Raw genomic sequence first — 21,563 nt, 5'->3', positions numbered from 1 at the left:
TATATCTCGTGTAAGGACCATGGAGGTAACATTCGATATGTTCGAGCTCACGCTGAGGTTTACCAGCAACCGTTCTTCCCACGGACCGTTCGCGACTGGAACAAGTGTGGGGAGAAGTGACGGTAATGTACAGAGTACCGTCTGCCACATCCCATAAGGTGTGTTACAGAGTACAGATGTAGATGAAGATCACTACCATAAGAATAGGCTTACCATACGTCCGGGATTGGCCCGGACAGTTGTGGTTTTTCGGTACTCTCCGGCGTAACACCCAGCGTTGCAAACACGTCCGGGATTTGAGAAGTTCACGACTAGCGAGGATTTTTTTTTTTAATTGAGATTTCTATGTTCGACATCACGTTTTTAAACGTTCTCTTACGGCATTGCCTCTCTCAACGGAGAGAGACAACTTTTCGCTCGTCTAGACGTTTTTGATCATTTTATGACTATTCGTTTTTTTCTGTCTTGTCGTTTAGCAATGGGCGAAAGAAAGTGGCAACAAAAATGTAAATTTTTGAAGCTGCGTAATGACAGTAACAATGGACGCGGTTATTGCAAACTACGTAATGGAGAATTTTCTGTTGCACATAAACGAAAGAGTGATATTAAAGACCACGTGAAAAGAGCTAAGCATAGGAGTCGTACTAATGTTACTGCTTCGCCAAACGTAAGAGACGTTTTTAAAGCCAAACATAGGAACGGGGACGGAACAGTAGCGATTTGGAGTGTGCTGCCAAAGAGGCTACATTTTCGTTCCACACTGCTAGACACGTACTCAGTTTCGAACAAGAGATTGTACATTTGAACTGGTTAAAAATTATATGGCTTTAATGTTTCTTCTGCTAGAACAAAGACCGAGACAATTATAGTTAATGTTGTTTCGCCGTATCAGGATAATGTGCTGCGTTCTTTCGAAAACATAAATTATGTAACAGTAATGATGGATAGCTCAAACAGAAGTTAAACTTGTTCCGATTGTTGTGTGTCACGAGGAGGGAGTTCAAGCTAAGCTGCTAAATATTTAGGAAGTGTCGGGTAAAATTGTTTAAACTTTGACTTAGTATCTTTTGCAGAGTGCCAAAAAATAAAAAAAATAAAATAAAAACGCGAAGAAAAGGTGGTTTCTTATACTGCTGATAACACTTGCTGTAATTTTGTCGGTGTGACGTCACGTGCAGTGAAAAATACAACTGAATAAATGAAGTTTAATGTTTCAGTAAACTGTTACGCAAGCCTCCCTCCCCCCCCTTCCCCCGTCAACCGCGGAACTTGTCGTTTATGGGATGGCTTTTGTGCCTCAACGATACAGGTACCGTACTGTACGTGCAACCGTATTGGAGGATTATCTGTTGAGAGGCCAGACAGACGTATGGTTCCTGAAAAGGGATAGCAGCCCTTTCAGCAGTTGCAAGGGCATCAGTCTAGATGACTGACTTATCTGGCCTTGTAACATCAACCGAAATGGCCTTGCTGTGCTGGTACTGCGAACAGCTGAAAGCAAGGGCAAACTAAGCCGTAATTTCTCCCGGTGGCATGCAGCTGTACTGTACGGCATCGAGAGGTGCGTCAAACCAGTCTTCGGACTGAAGAACACCACCACAACAACAACAAGAAACCGTTAACACTTTTAAGTAATTTTAAAACTGTGTCCTAAGATGGAGAAGGAAAAAATGGCATCATTGTCTTTGGTTGGATCCAAAAAATATTTTTTAAAAAAACAGTGTTGCTTGGAAAACGGTTGCTGCACCTGCCAGACTATGGAATGGAAAAGATTTTACAAAAAAAATGTGGTAAGCCTATATTTGAATCATGCACGACGCAGAACTTAGCGTTAATAAACCGTATCTCTATATGGTTTGCGAGTCAGCGGTTTGCGGCCAACTTTTCCAAGCACTTTGGAAAACTGTTGCTGCACCATACAGCCAATGGAATGGAAAAGACTTTACAAAAAAAAAAAAAGGTGGTAAGACTACATTTGAACCATGCACGAGACAGAACTTAGCGTTAATAAACCGTATCTCCATTTGGTGTGCGAGTCAGCGGTTTGCGGCCAACTTTTCCGAGCACTTTGGAAAGAGAAACTGCCTCTTGCCGCAGACAGCATGGGAAAATAGTGTTTTCTGTTGGTTGACGGTGAGACCGCGGAGCCGCCGGCTGCTGTCGCGGCTAGCACCCTGTGAAGCGCGCTACGTAACGTACGTGATAGAGGTTGTCGCTGTCGTCGTCTTCGGCGTCGGGGAGGCGCCGGTACCAGCGGACGGCGCACATGGGCGCTGCCGCAGGACTCGCCGGACCGCGACGCCCACGCAGCGGCCGCCACGACAGGACAGGACAGGTCAGGCGGGGCCGGGACGGGAAGGGAAGGGAAGGGAAGGGAAGCGACGGCACAGGATGTGACGCAACGGCCCAGACGTCGGCGGGCGGCCTTGGGAGCGCTGCGCTGCGCTCGGCTGCCTCGTGGGGCCTCCAGGCCACGCGGGGAATCCTGGCGAGGGAAAGCTCTGCCGCCAAACACCTGCCGTCACCGCAGGCACGTCCAAATCCGGGCCCTGCACAGAGCCGGCCCGTAAGCTCGGCATGCCTTTATTTACATATACTTTCCGAGAGGTACGGAGGCTTCGCTACTCTGAAAGACACACAGTGAGTTGACGAGTCATGGGATACCTCCTAATATTGTGTCGGGCCTCCTTGTGCCCGGCGTAGTGGAGCTCCTCAACGTGCCATTGACTCAACAAGTCATTGGCAGTCCCTTGCAGAAATATTGAGCCATGCTGCCTCTACAGGGTGAAAAGTATTTAAACCGACAAACTCTGGGAGGTTGAAGGGGACATCAACACAAATATTTTTCCCTAATGTCATTTTTTCCTATGAGGATTATTTAAACCGTTGGAGGCCGTATTACGATCTTCAGTTGTTAAAGGGCGTATTACGCTCTTCAGTTGTAGGTAACTGCTGTCCACCGGTGTAGTAGTGCATTGTCTCTGTTTACTAATGAAGCGATGCACCTGGAGTGAGTACACTGATATCGTTGGTGCGTAATACGTAGCGCACCACAACGGACGAGCTGCACAGCGGGTTTATCAACAACAATATTCTGAAACTTCCTGGCTGATTAAAACTGTGTGCCGGACCGAGACTCGAACTCGGGACCTTTGCCTTACGCGGGCAAGTGCTCTACCAACTGAGCTACCCAAGCACGACTCACGCCCCGTCCTCACAGATTTCATATCAGCGCACACTCCGCTGCAGAGTAAAAATCTCTTTCTGGAAACATTCCCTTTGTTGTGGCTAAGCCATGTCTCCGCAATATCCTTTCTTTCAGGAGTGCTAGTTCTGCAAGGTTCGCAGGAGAACTTCTGTTAAGTTTGGAAGATAGGAGACGAGGTACTGGCAGAAGTAAAGCTGTGTGGACGGGGCTTGTGCTTGGGTAGCTCAGTTGGCTGAGTACTTGCCCGCGAAAGGGCAAGGACAGGGACGCCGTCGCACGGTAAGAACGCTGCAATTTGAGGAACCTGTTTTGCAGTATGTGGAGCGGGATCATTCAATCGGTCCGGCACACAGTTTTAATCTGCCAGGAAGTTTCATATCAGCGCACACTCCGCTGCAGAGTGAAAATCTCATTCTGGAAACAATATCCTAATCGCCGTATCCCGCATCATACGAACTTTGCTGCTGTGTACCAACTTCTGCGTGAGACCGGGTCATTTAGCACATTACCTGGACAGGGACGCCGTCGCACGGTAAGAACGCTGCAATTTGAGGAACCTGTTTTGCAGTATGTGGAGCGGGATCATTCAATCAGCACTCGTGCAATTGCACATAACATTGGGACGAATCAGACGAATGTAAGAACAGTCCTTCGAGAGCAGTTGTTACGTCCATTTCACTTGCAGCGTGTCCACAACCTGGAACCAGTTGATTATCCACCCAGAGCACAGTTTTCGCAGTGGTACCTGGAAGAGTGTGAAATGCATCCTACATTTCCATCCTCTGTGTTGTTTACAGATGAAGCAACGTTCGGGCGTGATGGAGTCTTCAACATGCACAATTCGCATGTTCAAATGGATCTGACAAGGGAACCTCCCCATCGCACACCCCTCAGATTTAGTTATAAGTTGGCACAGTGGATAGGCCTTGAAAAACTGAACACACATCAATCGAGAAAACAGGCAGAAGTTGTGTGGAACTATGAAAAAATAAACAAAATATACAAACTGAGTAGTCCATGTGTAAGATACGCAACATCAAGGGAATGGATGGTCAGGAGCGCCGTGGTCCGGTGGTTAGCGTGAGCAGCTGCGGAACGAGAGGTCCTTGGTTCAAGACTTGCGAAAACTGTAAATTTTTATTTTCAGTCTGTGACAAACTCTTACGTTTTCATCCCTTTTTGGGAGTGATTACGACATCCACAAGAAAACCTAAATAGGGCAAGTTAGAAGAATCTTTTTACCCATTCGCCAAGTGTACAAGTTAGGTGGGTCGACAACATATTCCTGTCATGTGACGCACATGCTCTCACCAGTGTCTTATAGAATATATCAGACGTGTTTTCCTGTGGAGGAATCGGTTGACTTATGATCTAGCGATCAAATGTTTCCGGTTCCCATTGGAGACGCACGTCCTTTCGTCTACTAATCGCACAGTTTTGCGGTGCGGTCGCAAAACACAGACACTAACTTTATTGCAATGAACAGAGACGTCAATCAACGAACGGACAGATCATAACTTTGCGAAAATAAAGAAATTAAAATTTCCACACGAGGGAGGACTTGAACCAAGGACCTCTTATTCCGCAGCTGCTCACACTAACCACGGGACCACGGCGCAGCTGAGCTCACGCTCTCCTTGATGTTGTATATCTTCCACATGGACAACTCAGTTTGTATATTTTGCTTATTTTTTAATACTTCCACACAACTTCTTCCTGTTTTCTCGACTGATCTGTGTTCAGTTTTTCAAGGCCTATCCACTGTGCCAACTTATAACTAAATCTGAGGGGGGTGCGATGGGGAGGTTCCCTTGTGAGCACTATGGGACTTAACATCTTTGGTCATCAGTCCCGTAGAACTTAGAACTACTTAAACCAAACTAACCTAAGGACAGCACACAACACCCAGCCATCACGAGGCAGAGATAATCCCTGACCCCGCCGGGAATCGAACCCGGGAACCCGGGCGCGGGAAGCGACCACGAGCTGCGGACAATTCGCATGTTTGGAGTGAGGATAACCCACATGCCACAGTTACTAGCGCTCATCAAGTGCGGTTCTTCGTTAATGTGTGGGTCGGTGTTGTTGGAGACTGTTTAACTGGGCCGTATCTGCTACCTAGGCCATTAAATGGCAGGCACTATTACAATTTTCTCGCCAGAGCATTGCCAGAATTGCTGGAAGACGTCCCGCTCCCTACAAGACAACGCAAGTGGTTCCAACATGTCGGAGCGCCGGCACATTTCAGTCGTCGTGTGCGTCGATTCCTGGACCAACGGTTCCCAGAAACTTGGATTGGCAGAGGTGGTCCTGTACCATGGCCTGCTCGATCCCCTAATATGTCCCCTCTGGACTTTTTTGTGTGGGGAGAAATGCGCAACCTTGTTCACGCAACTCCTGTTGCATCAGAAGAGGATCTGGTTGCCCCGATAGTAGCAGCAGCAGGAACAATTCAGGATACTCCTGGGGTTTTTGCCCGTGTCGGAAAGAACATGATCCGACGGTGTAACCTTTGTTTACGTGTCAATGGAGATATTTTTGAAAATCTACTGTAACTGAAATTGGGTTGTGTTAATGTGTTGTCTCTTGGTCATAAAAAATGGAAAAGTGTTTGTTGGTTTAATTAACTTGCCACCGGAGAAATGTTCCTCTACCAGTTTAAATACTCCTCATAGGAAAAAATGACATTAGGGAAAAATATTTGTTTTGATGTCGCCTACAACCACCCAGAGTTTGTCGGTTTAAATACTTTTCACCCTGTACAGCCGTCCATAATTTCGGAAGTGTTGCCGGTGCAGGATTTTGTGCACGAAATAAATGACCTCTCGATCATGTCCCATAAAAGTTCTATGGGATTCATGTCGGGCGATCTGGGTGGCCAAACAATTCATTCGAATTGTCCAGAGTCTTCTTCACACCAATTGCGAACAACAGTTGCGCCGTGACATGGCGCATTGTCATCCAATCGTTGCTTGGGAACATCAAAACTATGAATGGTTGCAAATGGTCTCCAAGTAGCCGAACGTAACGGAACACGCAGTCCATTCTATGCAAACGCAGCCCACACCATTATTCGGCCACCGCCAGCTTGTACACTGCTTTGTTGACAACCTGGGTCCGTGGCTACGAGAGATTGTGCTACACGCGAAACCTAGCACAGATGCTGAATCGGGATTCATCTGACCAGGACACGGTTTTCCAATCATCTAGGGTCCAAGCGATATGGGCGAGAGCCCAGGAGGAGCGCTGCAGGTCATGTCGTGCTGTTTGCAATGGCACTCGTATCGGCTGTCTGCTGCCACAGCTCATTGACGCCGATTTGCGCCGCGCTTTCCTAACGGATACGTTTGTCGTACGTCCCACGTTGGTTTCTGTGGTCACTTCACTCAGTTTTGCATGTCTGTCAGTTGCAGGCAAACCTCGCTTGGAAACAGAGTTAAGTAAAGGATAATGTGCCTAAGAAGACTGGAAGCCTGTTATAGAATAACAGGCTTCATAAGGTTGGTGATAATTTTAGTAAATATCTTGTACGTCACAGAGACGAATCTGCAAGGCAGTGTATATAAAAGAAAACTATAAGCCTGACTCGTTTCTAGTGACATTTAATAATTAGATCATTGTTGGATTTCTAGGAAATCATCTTCCCTCTATATTTCGAAAAACAATGTTGTAGATTCCTTTTGAATTAGTTTCTACATCTACTTCTACATTTATACTCCGCAAGCCACCCAACGGTGTGTGGCGGAGGGCACTTTACGTGCCACTGTCATTACCTCCCTTTCCTGTTCCAGTCGCGTATGGTTCGCGGGAAGAACGACTGTCTGAAAGCCTCCGTGCGCGCTCTAATCTCTCTAATTTTACATTCGTGATCTCCTCGGGAGGTATAAGTAGGGGGGAGCAATATATTCGATACCTCATCCAGAAACGCACCCTCTCGAAACCCGGCGAGCAAGCTACACCGCGATGCAGAGCGCCTCTCTTGCAGAGTCTGCAACTTGAGTGTATTAAACATCTCCGTAACGCTATCACGCTTACCAAATAACCCTGTGACGAAACGCGCCGCTCTTCTTTGGATCTTCCCTATCTCCTCTGTCAACCCGACCTGGTACGGATCCCACGCTGATGAGTAATACTCAGGTATAGGTCGAACGAGTGTTTTGTAAGACACCTCCTTTGTTGATGGACTATATTTTCTAAAGACTCTCCCAATGAATCTCAACCCGGCACCCACCTTACCAACAATCAATTTTATATGATCATTCCACTTCAAATCGTTCCGTAAGCATACTCCCAGATTTTACAGACGTAACTGCTACCAGTGTTTGTTCCGCTATCATATAATCATACAATAAAGGATCCTTCTATCTATGTATTCGCAATACATTACATTTGTCTTTGTTAAGGGTCAGTTGCCACTCCCTGCACCAAGTGCCTATCCGCTGCAGATCTTCCTGCATTTCGCTGCAGTTTTCTAATGCTGCAACTTCTCTGTATACTACAGCATTATACGCGAAAAGCCGCATGGAATTTCCGACACTATCTACTAGGTCATTTATATATATTGTGAAAAGCAATGGTCCCATAACACTCCCCTGTGGCACGCCAGAGGTTACTTTAACGTCTGTAGACGTCTCTCCATTGATAACAACGTGCTGTGTTCTGTTTGCTAAAAACTCTTCAATCCAGCCACACAGCTGGTCTGATATTCCGTAGGCTCTTACTTTGTTTATCAGGCGACAGTGCGGAACTGTATCGAACGCCTTCCGGAAGTCAAGAAAAATAGCATCTACCTGGGAGCCGGTATCTAATATTTTCTGGGTCTCGTGAACAAATAAAGCGAGTTGGGTCTCACACGATCGCTGTTTACGGAATCCATGTTGATTCCTACAGAGTAGATTCTGGGTTTCCAAAAACGACATGATACTCGAGCAAAAAACATGTTCTAAAATTCTACAACAGATCGACGTCAGAGTTATAGGTCTATAGTTTTGCGCATCTGCTCGACGACCCTTCTTGAAGACTGGGACTACCTGTGCTCTTTTCCAATCATTTGGAACCCTCCGTTCCTCTAGAGACTTGCGGTACACGGCTGTTAGAAGGGGTGCAAGTTCTTTCGCGTACTCTGTGTAGAGTCGAATTGGTATCCCGTCAGGTCCAGTGGACTTTCCTCTGTTGAGTGATTCCAGTTGCTTTTCTATTCCTTGGACACTTATTTCGATGTCAGCCATTTTTTCGTTTGTGCGAGGATTTAGAGAAGGAACTGCAGTGCGGTCTTCCTCTGTGAAACAGCTTTGGAAAAAGGTGTTTAGTATTTCAGCTTTACGCGTGTCATCCTCTGTTTCAATGCCATCATCATCCCGGAGCAAGCTGTAACCATTTCTATTTAAATACCATCATCCCAATGCGCCTTTCCTTCATTCATGCTTGGCTCAATACATGTCTTACGGCATTATTTTCTTTACTGAACTGTCTGTGTTTCCAAGTTGTCCCCTCAACTATGCAAATATTTAAAGAAGTCTTGGAATGTTTGTACAGTTTTCTCATTGCTGTTAGTTAATGTGACGTTTGCAATGCTAACTGATGATATGTGGTGTCTAGGCAGCAATTTTTTTTTGTCTCCTTCATTCTCTTATTGTTTTCATTAAATTGTCATAGCCTTTACGTATACCAGTTTACAATTTTTTCAACCACGTTTCAGAAAATAATAAAACATCATGAAACTGGAAGGGTATTCTAGACGATTACAGGCAGGACACTAAGTGAGACAAGGCAGAAAATAAAAGGTTCTCCACTAAGAAAAAATAACAATATTTCCGAATACAAACAGAAATGACTTGAATGAAACGGTCGTCCCATCATTAATTTCGCATGCTCCTAGTCTGTAGGTATGCTTCCACAATCAAAGAGCTACGCAAGCTACTGATAATGGTGAGTGTTATGACGTAATGAAAGTTGTAAGAGTTTGATGCTATGCTTCTTAAATGAATTACATCAAATAAGTAGCTTTCAATTGTCTGGGCGAAAGCTTTCCAGATTATTTATTTCTCAGAAGCACTTTCTTGGAAGTTGTGTTCAAGCGACATACCAAGCAATTATCTAAACAAATTACTGTTATATTTAAATATTTTACTTATTATTATGAAGATGGCATCAATGTAATGCCGAAACTGGTAGCACACAGAAGTTCATTAAATAAAATAGACTTCTACAAACCGTACGGCTGTTGGTAAATTATTGCATCAAGAAGTTCATGCCAGCCGTCGTCCCACGAACCATAATGGATCAACGAAGGTTTTACATATTAGGTTGATGGATAAGTTCGTTTTTGTTTTGCATGTTGATATTCTGGTCGCTGTGGGTTTATTTATCGAGTGCCGTTTTTTATTTGTAGTACATTGTTGCTATTTGAGTTTATATATTGTCATTTTGGCATTTGGAGATAGTGAGTGGATCTGTGGATGCTAGAAAATGGAGTGCCAAGTGAAGAAATTGGAACATTTCCGACATATTCTTCTCTTTGAGTTCAGTACAGGGGTGACAACTTACAGCAGAGGCAGCCGGTGACATTTGCACCGTATAGCGGGATGAAACTATTGGACAGAGCACGGTAATAAAATGGTTTTCCCGTTTAAAGGAGCACTTTCGGGAAGACTTCGGGGTATGATTAAGATCGTTTAAAGGCATTAGTCGACAGTGATCCACGTTAGTGTATTCGAGAACTGGCAAATGTGATGCACCGTCATAATTCTACCAGGCGAACGGTCTACCCGACGGGAGGCCCTCGTCACACGACATTTCATTTCATTTCATTCCACAGCCAGCCGGAGTGGCCGAGCGGTTCTAGGGCTACAGTCTGGAACCGCGCGACCGCTACGGTCGCAGGTTCGAATCCTGCCTCGGGCATGGATGTGTGTGATGTCCTTAGGTTAGTTAGGTTTAAGTAGCTCTAAGTTCTAGGGGACGGATGACCTCAGAAGTTAAGTCCCATAGTGCTCAGAGCCATTTGAACCATCATTCCACCATCGTGCGACATTTGCAGGCAATGGGAAATGTTCATAAATCAGGTGTAAAGGTACTGCATGCCTTACGCTAAAATCACAAAAATTAGAGGGTGGCCAAATGTGCATCTCTGAATGCTCGTCATCAATTGGTTCGTGAACAGCACGCCCACTCCTACCCCATATCGTCCATGGTGACGAGAAATGTTGTCTTTATGCTAACATAAGGAAAAGAGAGGAATGGTTTAGCCCAAACAAAGCAGCAACTTCCGGTGCAATGATATGCGCGTGTCCACAAAATGTAATGTTATCCATCTGGTGGAACAGCGACGGTGTGGTGTACTACGAAATGCTTCCATTGTAACCGTTACTACTTACATTTATTGTCAACAACTGAGACGTCTTGCCGACGCAATGCAAGAACAACGACCAGAAAGACCGCGTGAAGCCATGCTACTCCGCGATAAGGCCCGCCTGCATCCTGCTAGACAAAAAATACTATACAGGAGTTGGGTTGGGAAGTCGTTCAGCATCCTCCTTGTTCACCTGATCTTGCGCTCTCAGATTTTCACCTTTTCCGCCATCTATCGAACAGCCTTCGATGAACTTACTTTGATGAAAATGCACTTCAAACATGGCTCGACGAGATCCTAGCCTCAAAACCACGATACAGTCGCGGAATCAAAAAGTTACGCCAGTGTTGGCAGACTGTTGTAAATAGTGAAGGAGACTATTACTGATGACTAAAGTCTCTGTTATTCGCATTTGTTGTGTTTATTAAACTTATGGAAATATGCTACGAACTTATGCACCAACCTAATATTTTATTGTTATGTTATTAAACTGGCAGTCATCTGTGGCATGTTAAGAGTTAGTACAGTGGCAATCTATGCAGGTGACTTTTAATTAAAGTTGTTCAATACTGCTCTGTTTTGTAAAATACAATGCATTCGATTACACACACATGCCTGTTGTTGTTGTGGTCTTCAGTCCTGAGACTGGTTTGATGCAGCTCTCCATGCTACTCTATCCTGTGCAAGCTTCTTCATCTCCCAGTACCTACTGCGACCTACATCCTTCTGAATCTGCTTACTGTATTCATCTCTTGGTCTCCCTCTACGATTTTTACCCTCCACGCTGCCCTCCAGTACTAAGTTGGTGATCCCTTGATGCCTCAGAACATGTCCTACCAACCGATACCTTCTTCTAGTCAAGTTGCGCCACAAACTCCTCTTCTCCTCAATTCTGTTCAATAGCTCCTCATTAGTTGTGTGATCTACCCACTAATATTCAGCATTCTTCTGTAGCACCACATTTCGAAACCTTCTATTTTCTTCTTGTCCAAAGTATTTATCGTCCATGTTTCACTTCCATACATGGCTACACTCGATACAAATACTTTCAGAAACGACTCCCTGACACTTAAATCTATACTCGATGTTAACAAATTTCTCTTCTTCAGAAACGCTTTCCTTGCCATTGCCAGTCTACATTTTATATCCTCTCTACTTCGACCATCATCAGTTATTTTACTCCCCAAATAGCAAAACTCCTTTATTACTTTAAGTGTCTCATTTCCTTATCTAATTCCCTCAGCATCACCCAACTTAATTCGACTACATTCCATTATCCTCGTTTGGCTTTTGTTGATGTTCATCTTATGTCCTCCTTTTAACACACTATCCATTCCGTTCCACTGCTCTTCCAAGTCCTTTGCTGTCTCTAACAGAATTACAATGTCGTCGGCGAACCTCAAAGTTTTTAATATCTACTCCGAATTTTTCTTTTGTTTCCTTTACTGCTTGCTCAATATACATCGGGGAAAGGCTACAGCCCTGTCTCACTCCCTTCCCAACCACTGCTTCCCGTTCATATCCCTCGACTCTTATAACTGCCATCTGGTTTCTGTGCAAATTGTAAATAGCCTTTCGCTCCCTGTATTTTACACCTGCCACCTTCAGAATTTGAAAGAGAGTATTCCAGTCAACATTGACAAAAGCTTTCTCTAAGTCTATAAATGCTAGAAACATAGGTTTGCCTTTCCTTAATCTATTTTCTAAGATAAGTCGTAGGGTCAGTATTGCCTCACGTGTTCCAACATTTCTACGGAAACCAAACTGATCTTCCCCGAGGTTGGCTTCTACCAGTTTTTCCAATCGTCTGTAAAGAATTCGCGTTAGTATTTTGCAGCCGTGACTTATTAAACTGAAAGTTCGGAAATTTTCACATCTGTCAACACCTGCTTTCTTTAGGATTGGAATTATTATATTCTTCTTGAAGTCTGAGGGTATTTCGCCTGTCTCATACTTCTTGCTCACCAGCTGGTAGAGTTTTGTCAGGACTGGTTCTCCCAAGACTGTCAGTAGTTCTAATGGAATGTTGTCTACTCCCGGGGCCTTGTTTCCACTTAGGTCTTTCAGTGCTCTGTCAAACTCGTCACGCAGTTTCATATCTCCCATTTCATCTTCATCAACATCTTCTTCCATTTCCATAATAATGTCCTGAAGTACATCGCCCTTGTATAGACTCTCTATATACTCCTTCCAGCTTTCTGCTTTCCCATCTTTGCTTAGAACTGGCTTTCCATCTGAGCTCTTGGTATTCATAGAAGTGGTTCTCTTTTCTCCAAAGGTCTCTTTAATTTTCCTGTAGGCAGTATCTATCTTACCCCTAGTGAGATAAGCCTCTACATCCTTACATTTGTCCTCCAGCCGTCCCTGCTTAGCCATTTTGGATTTCCTGTCGAGCTCATTTTTGAGACGTTTGTATTCCTTTTTGCCTGCTTCATCTACTGCATTTTTATATTTTCTCCTTTCTTCAATTAAATTCAATATTTCTTCTGTTACCCAAGGATTTCTATTAGTCCTCGGCTTTTTACCTACCTGATCCTCTGCCGCCTTCACTGCTTCATCCCTCAAAGCTACCCATTCTCCTTCTACTATATTTCTTTCCCCCATTCCTATCAATTGTTTCCTTATGCTCTCTCTGAAACTCTGTACAACCTCTGGTTTAGTCAGTTTATCCAGGTCCCATCTCCTTAAATTCCCACCTTTTTGCAGTTTCTTCAGTTTTAATCTACAGTTCATAACCAATAGATTGTGGTCAGAGTCCACATCTGCCCCTGGAAATGTCTTACAATTTAAAACCTGGTTCCTAAATCTCTGTCTTACCATTATATAATCTGTCTGATACCTTCTAATATCTCCAGGCTTCTTCCATGTATACAACCTTGGTTCAAAATGGTTCAAATGGCTCTGAGCACTATGGGACTCAACTGCTGAGGTCATTAGTCCCCTAGAACTTAGAACTAGTTAAACCTAACTAACCTAAGGACATCACACACATCCATGCCCGAGGCAGGATTCGAACCTGCGACCGTAGCGGTCTCGCGGTTCCAGACTGCAGCGCCAGAACCGCGCGGCCACTTCGGCCGGCCTATACAACCTTGTTTCATGATTCTTGAACCAAGTGTTAGCTATGATTAAGTTATGCTCTGTGCAAAATTCTACAAGGCGGCTTCCTCTTTCATTTCTTCTCCCCAATCCATATTCACCTACTACGTTTCTTTATGACTATTAAATTGTCGTCTCCCTTCACTATCTGAATAATTTCTTTTATCTCATCATACATTTCATCAATCTCTTCGTCATCTGCGGAGCTAGTTGGCATATAAACTTGTACTAATGTGGTAGGCGTGGGCTTTGTGTCTATCTTGGCCACAGTAATACGTTCAATATGCTGTTTGTAGTAGCTTACCCGCACTCTTATTTTTTTATTCATTATTAAACCTACTCCTGCGTTACCCCTATTTGACTTTGTATTTATAGCCCTGTATTCACCTGACCAGACGTCTTGTTCCTCCTGCCAGCGAACTTCACTAATTCCCACTATATCTAACTTTAACCTATCCATTTCCCATTTTAAATTTTCTAACCTACCTGCCAGATTAAGGGATCTGAAATTCCACGCTCCGATCCGTGGAACGCCAGTTTTCTTTCTCCCGATAACGACGTCTTCTTGAGTAGTCCCCGCCCCGAGATCCGAATGAGGGACTATTTTACCTCCGGAATATTTTACCCAAGAGGACGCCATCATCATTTAACCATACAGTAAAGCTGCATGCCCTCGGGAAAAATGTGCCTAGCGGTCAAATAACCCGAAATTGAATTAGAATTGATTATATAGTGATCACCTTAAAGAAGTTTGCTTTGCGCAGGATCATTAGTAGAGGCACAGACACCACAACCTTATCGTTCACTGCGTGTGGAGCTCGCCGGTCCGTGAAGAGGAAGTGTGAATGAGCGGAGCAAGCTTTGGCGGCCTTTAATCAAACACTCGAGCTGTGGCAGCCGTTCAGGGGACCGTAACGTACAGCTGCCGCAATAACACATGCCCCGCAGTTTTAACCGGGTCGACCGCGTTTGTCGAGGCCGTACAGCTAACCGGAACGAAACGACGACCATATGATACAAGGAGCCGGGCGAGGATACCCACATGAGAAGGGTTGCGCAGGGAGTGGTAAAGTTACTCCCTCTACCCCCCCCACTCCCCCACCCCCACACCCCCGTCCACCATCCCCTCAAGCGTTTGTACTTTTAGGTATGTCGATTTCCTAATTTAACAGCTAACTTGCGGAGGATGAATAGCATGAAGGCTAAGAATCTCGAAAATAGCGAGGGATTATCTGAACTATCATATACATTTAATGCAGGGTACGTTTCACTTGTTTGTGTGACGGCCCGCTCACGTGAGTGGCCTTACTGTCTAACGGGCACCGGTAACTTTCTAGCACGGTAAAGGCGAACATTCGCAGCCTGACCGTACCTGATATGGAGAACAAATCCAACACGGTTCACAAGTCCACCACACGTAGAAGCGAAAAACCACAGGACCCAGAGCGGGGGAAGACAGAAAGAGAGAGGTCCACTAAGACGAAAACAACAGAAAAACTGACTTCGTGAACACAGGTCGAAACAATTGAAAGAGAAAGAGCACCCTCTCACTTACTCGTTCGCGTAACCATGGTCTTCAGACCTGTGTTCAGAGATGTGCTAATTGATGCTGAGGCGCACTTCGATTTTATATTGTGTAAATCACGATGATGTCAAAGCTGTGAGTATTTGTCTCTGTTATAGGTGTTAAAAAACTATGTGTCACATGTTGTCAAATTTTCGGACGAATGCTTCGGAAATGCTATATTTCTCTGAACTGGAATTTCTTTTGTCACCAAAAATCGGCATGCAGGATGTTATTATTATGTGAAAACATTTTATATATTTGATTGTAATTAATATTAAAATGGTAGGCATGGGGGGACTAAAAGTAAAAGTTGAAGGGCAAGATGGGGGGAGGGGGGGGGGGGGCAAGTGAATCTTGGATTCGCCCCTGACAGGACAACACTTTTATCAACACAACAGCTCCGGGACAATACTTTCTGTAATGCCTTTCTGGCCTATCCGCGTCATTTGCACAAAAGAACAGACACCGTTCATTGATTTCGAATCCAGCGTTAACCGTCTGCAGAGCAATGACTTCTTGTATCAGCGAGACGGTTTAATGTGTCCAAGACTTTTATTTATACACTTGTCAACACATTCCTGAATTGGGGAACTCCTTCTAAATGGAGAAAGGGAGAGGGATTACTGTTTCACGTCCCGTCGACGTCGAGGTTATTAGAGACGGAGCATAAACTTGGACACGTCACGAGTTGTCAAGGAAACCGGCATTCCTTTTACCGAGACACTAAAACTTAAATCGCAATCGCTGGACGTCGATTTCAGTACTTCTCCCAGATATGAGTTCACTGTCCCAATCATTGCTCCACCAGCAATGTTGCATAATGGACAGTCGTTTTGGCGTAAAACCTGTAACTGCAAGATTTCCCAAAGTTGAAGTAGTAGACCACTTGATCTAAATAGCTTTAAAAAAAAAGAATGTATAATGAATTACAGGCGGTCTCGACCGCAATAAAACATTTATTGACAATCGGTACTGGTTTCGGTCTTAATGTGACTATCTTCACACCATTTACACCGTGATGGTAGGTCTGCCATAATGGTATAAAGGGTCTGATGATGGTCGCACTCTGACCGAAACAGTAACCATTGTCAGTAAATGTTTTATTACGGTCGAGACTGTTTTTAATCCATTTTTAAAGTACATTTAGCCAGGCCGCTGTTTCTTCACGAGAAATGTTCTCAAAAATTGCGGTATCTGTTACAGAGCACAACATTGCCGCCACTAGCAACGAAGCCGCGGGAAAATTAAAAAGCGCAACGTGTAAAAAACGCTAGTTAAATTGTATAATTGTGAATCGAAAATTTGGGCATGGTGCTAAGTGTGGAGGGAGACTAATGTTTGACTATCGTAAGCAGGTTCAAATACAGTAAGTATGGGTCGCGATAGCTAAGCAGAGATGACGAGGCTTGCACAGCAGATCTGCCTCAAGCAAGTCTTCAGGTTGAAGACCATAACATCGGCAAATCAAATTTCTAAAAAAGGAATGGTACACTAAAAGATACCAATCTCTAAAATACGAATTGTTTATGCTTGACTGCTCTTGTTGGATACTTAGCCTAGAAATCAGTTTGGTTCTTCTTCTACCTCTGATTGCCATATTTGACCCTCATTATCCATTTAGTGCGTCCATAAACATCGTTACTCAACAAACTCTATACTGAACTCTGCATGCCCTTCTTTGACTGCCACACTTCAGAAACATAACTATACTATGAGCACGAGTGCGGAAAATGTTGTACACATACAGGGTGTATCATAATTAATGGCGGAAACACATACAGTTGAAAGTGCACGATACTAGAAGCAAAAAAGTCTGAGTAAACATTGGGTCGAAAATGCATACCTTAGGAGCTACGAGCAATTTTTCATGTTCGATACTGTGAAGCAAATCTCTTCTACTGCAACCTCTTTGCTTTCAACATTTTAGGAAGTAGTAGTAGTACGGACCAAAACAGTAAAAAATGTCCAGTAAACATTTGCTCTAAAATGCCTTAAAAGTTATGAGCACTTGTTCACTAGAAGAGTTGTGTTTCCAAGCAGCGAAGATGAGCACGTGTTCCGAGCCCTGAAGGTATGCATTTTAGAGCACATGTTTACTGAACATTTATTTCTTTTTTTGGTCCACATTACCATTTCCCAAAAGATGGAAAGCAAAGAGCTTTCAGTATAAGAGGTTTGCTTCACAGTATCGAATATAAAAAATTGCTGGTAGCTCTTAAGGTACGCATTTTTGACCCTATGTTTACTGAGATTTTTTCGCTTCTAGTATCGTGTACTTTCAACTGTATGCGTTTACGCCATTAATTATGATACACGCTTCCAATGTGCATTCACCGCGATGTCGCCAAACACGGATGCGACCATCATGATGCTGTAAACAGAACCTGGATTCATCCGAAAAAATGACGTTTTGCCATTCGTGCACCCAGGTTCGTCGTCGAGTACACCATCTCAGGCGCTCCTGTCTGTGGTGCAGCGTCTAGGGTAACAGCAGCCATGGTCTCCGAGCTGATAGTCCATGCTGCTGCATACGTCGTCGAACTGTTCGTGCAGATGGTTGTTGTCTTGCAAACGTCCCCATCTGTTGACTCAGGGATCGAGACGTGGCTGCACGATCCGTTACAGCCATGCGGATAAGATGCCTGTCATCTCGACTGGTAGTGATACGAGGCCGTTGGGATCCAGCACGGCGTTCCGTATTACCCTCCTGAACCCACCGATTCCATATTCTGCTAACTGTCATTGGATCTCGACCAACGCGACAGCAATGTCTCGATACGATAAACTGCAATCGCGGTAGGCTACAATTCGACCTTTATCAAAGTCGGAAACGTGATGGTACGCATTTCTCCTCCTTACACGAGGCATCACAACAACGTTTCACCAGGCAACACCGGTCAACTGCTGTTTGTGTATGAGAAATCGATTGGAAACTTATGTCAGCACGTTGTAGGTGTCGCCACCGGCGCCAACCTTGTGTCGGTTAAATTTAGCGTCTTTAGCACGTCAACTTCGTGGTGTAGCAATTTTAATGGCCAGTAGTGTTTATAACCTATTAAAACTTGAATACACAGTGTTAATTTAATGTTCAGCATTAGTACAGTGTATTCAAGTTTTTAATATATGAGTGTTCCCCCAAGAACCGACGGAATAGTCCGTGAATAAGAGTTGTGATCAAAATGAAATGGGAATTTTTGTTTTTCTAGTAGAATCTTTATTTATTCATCCACATCAACTATGTCCCCTTCAATGTAATCCCCCTTAGATATACAACACTTATGCCAACGCTTTTCCCAATCTCGGAAGCACTTCTGGAACTCACTTTTCGTTGTGGTGTTCAGATCCTTCAGCGATTCTGTTGTCTCATCCATGGTGGCAAAACACATCCTTTCATGGTCCTCTTCAGCCTCTGGAATAGAAAGAAGTCCTAGGGTGCCATGTATAGTGAATGCGGTGGCTGAGGAAACATAACGGTTTTGTTTTTGCCAAAAGAACACAAACACTCACAGAGGTGTGAGGGGGATGCAATTTCCACGAGTGGTTTTGCCACAATTCCAATCGTTTTCTTCAGATTACTTCAAGCAAACGGCGCGTAATTTCCTCATTGCCCGTACGACTATAAGGAAGGAACTCATGATGCGCTATCCCATTGTAATCGATGAAACCAGTGAGAAGAACCTTCACATGCGATCGAACTTGTCGAATTTGTTTTCGGTCTTGGCTCTTCAGGCAGTTTCCATTGGGACGACTGGGTCTTGGGTTCGACGTCATAACCGTATATCCGATCGGAATTCAGCAGTTTCGGAACAAACTTTGCTGCTACATGTTTTATGCCCAAAACTTCCGAAAAAATTGCTTAGCATGAGACAAAGAAATGCCTACATCATCAGCAACCTCTGTGATGGTGATCCGGCGATTTTCCAGAACCATTTTCCTTACTACTCCCAGATTGTCGTCAGTGATTGATGTTCTAGGGCGTGCACAGCGGTCGTCATATTCAACGTCTTTTCGATCCTCTCTGAAACGTCTTACTCTTCCCCGACAGCCACAGTCAAGCTTCCGAATGAGGTCTGCACTTTATTCCATTTTTCAAGAAAAATTTAATGCATACTCTCGGATCCCTCTTTTACGAAAACAAAAATTCGCTGAGCACTCAAAAACACGTATAATCTTTCCGAATGTCAACACTAAACTAAATATTCATAACAGTTGAAAATGTAAACGTACATCAGGAACATGTGTACCAAAACGAAAAAAAATCTGATTTTTGATCACACCTCCTGTACGTAACTGCTAGAAAAATTCAATGACGGTTGTGCCCTTCACGAATAAGTAATAATAATAATAATAATAATTTCGTGTGACTCAATGGCCTGGAGCAAGTCGTTCAAATGGACGCCACTTTGGCGACTTGCATGACCGTATCCCACCCGAGCTATCGAATCGGGAAAAGGGGACCTAGAGTTTAACGTCGTATCCAGACCATGTGTCGTTTCTGGCAACTCCTCACATCGTTGAGAGGTGAAGGCTAAAAGCACACTGCAAAATGCGGAATGCGATCCTGCGGCCTCTCGGTTTCCGGGGACGCACGCCGCTGCTAGACCACCACGTCCGCTCGTAAATAAGTGATGAACATCCACTGATTATAGATCGTGTTTTCAATCAAGATTCGACTATTCCGTCTCTATCAGTCACTTCATATAAACGTATAGACACTTTTCATAACTCCGTCGAGGACTCCACTCACAAATGTAGGAGTCCCGACGACATTTCAGGCACACTCGCAGTCACAAGCTTTCTACTTTCGTTTCATGCATTACGTTAGGGTTGCAGGGCACAGTTGAAACGTCCCCTTAGAACAATTATTTAAGACTGTGCTTAAACTGACGCACAATATTTTTTAGCGCAACGCAATCTGACTTTCAATAATCCCTACAAAAGAATGGCCCTGACTAACATTAACCTATACCTTTCACAAATCACTTACCTCACAAAAATCTTCGTTACTCGAACTACAGCAATACAGCGAGCGCCACTACTGCCAGCTAAATAAAAGATTCAAACTACGGAAGGCACTAACTACTGACAGGCATAGTTAGCAAATGAAAGATTTTAATAGAGAACAAACAATGTATTTACCTTAATAGTCATAACATATATAGCAGATCATGACATCCAGTCTTACAAATTTCAAAACTCCGCCATCTCTCTCCCCACATCCACCACTGCTGGCGGCTCACCTCCAACTGCGCAACGCTACGCGCTGTTCACATCCAGCTGCCCAACACTACAATGGCAGACAACAATGCAAACTATCCACAGACTGCACACAGCACAGCCAGTGATTTTCATACAGAGCGCTACGTGGCGTTACCAATAAGAAAACCTAAACAGCCTACTTACATAGCCCCCATGCTCCCCACAACAAGTTTTACAAATTGTTTTGGGCAGTGCCCAATAATTATTTGGTAAAATTTTTCATAATTACAATAACAAAGAAATCAAATGCACACACTTATTGATACAATGTTGGTCAAAAGCTAAAATTTTCTCACAGTCCATAAAGACAGTCCTGATCATTCATCACAGTAAAATTGCAGTGTTTTTTTGTTGTAAAAGTCTGAGCAGTAAAAGACAATGCACACGGAAGTAGTGTATTTCCATGCAGTCTTGAAGAAGTAGTGTTGTCCTTCCAACGGAAAGACAGTGCTGACTCTTGACATGCTGACAGGTAATGGGCCACAACAGAGCAAACCCACCGCAGAGTCATTCGACGTTTTGAAGAATAATGGTAGGTATATCATCACAGAGTAGACTCACTGTAGTCCTGGTGGAGATTATGGTATTGGTGGGCCACCAGAGGTGCAGACCCACTTCAGTCCTTGTAGAAATAATGGTGTTGGTGAGTCATCAAAGGTGTAGACCCACTGTACTCCTTATAGAGACGGCCAGCAACCATCTGTTGCGACTGTGCAGGTGCACAATCACCATCGAAGAGTCTTGCGGACAATATAGCAAGTCCATAAACCACCACTTGTGTACTCACAAAGTTTTTGAAATTGTCCTTAGAACCAGCAATGCTGTTATCCAGTCCCTTGCTGAATTATTAACACACGTGCAAACACTAACAGTCCCTACTTCTCACATATTGCCCATATACTATGACCAACAGAAACGTGTGCAGTGAAATGGAACTTACAAGTTAATAATATGATGAACTCGTGTAAATTACAATTTTATAACATAAGAATACAATTACAAAGGTACAAAATACATCATTAAAGAACATAACAATACAGATAACATTTGTAGTACAGGCTTTACAAAAGAATCGAAAT

At 43.9% G+C, this 21,563-nt stretch overlaps 1 protein-coding gene and 1 non-coding gene across 4 annotated transcripts in view; both read right to left on the bottom strand.

The window, feature by feature from the left end:
* Positions 1-21,563, bottom strand: part of LOC126259374 (uncharacterized) — a 439,019-nt gene that overhangs the window by 278,938 nt on the left and 138,518 nt on the right. Inside the window, exon 1 of one of the 3 annotated variants that reach the window (XM_049956113.1) lies at positions 2,200-2,317. The exons of the other annotated variants lie outside the window; for them this stretch is intronic. Within the exon in view, the coding sequence (XP_049812070.1) occupies positions 2,200-2,268 (69 nt within the window). The 5' untranslated portion in view covers positions 2,269-2,317. Of the gene's footprint in view, positions 1-2,199; positions 2,318-21,563 lie in introns of those variants that run through there. 3 annotated transcript variants of the gene reach the window in all.
* Trnat-cgu (transfer RNA threonine (anticodon CGU)) lies at positions 3,123-3,197 on the bottom strand. Its single transcript has one exon. It is a non-coding gene; the product is annotated as a tRNA-Thr (tRNA).

This window comes from Schistocerca nitens, chromosome 5 (assembly GCF_023898315.1).
Source record: "Schistocerca nitens isolate TAMUIC-IGC-003100 chromosome 5, iqSchNite1.1, whole genome shotgun sequence".
Classification (NCBI taxonomy): Eukaryota; Metazoa; Arthropoda; class Insecta; order Orthoptera; family Acrididae; genus Schistocerca; species Schistocerca nitens.
The sequence above is the reverse complement of the archived record's forward strand: the minus strand, read 5'-3'. Positions and strand labels throughout refer to the sequence as shown.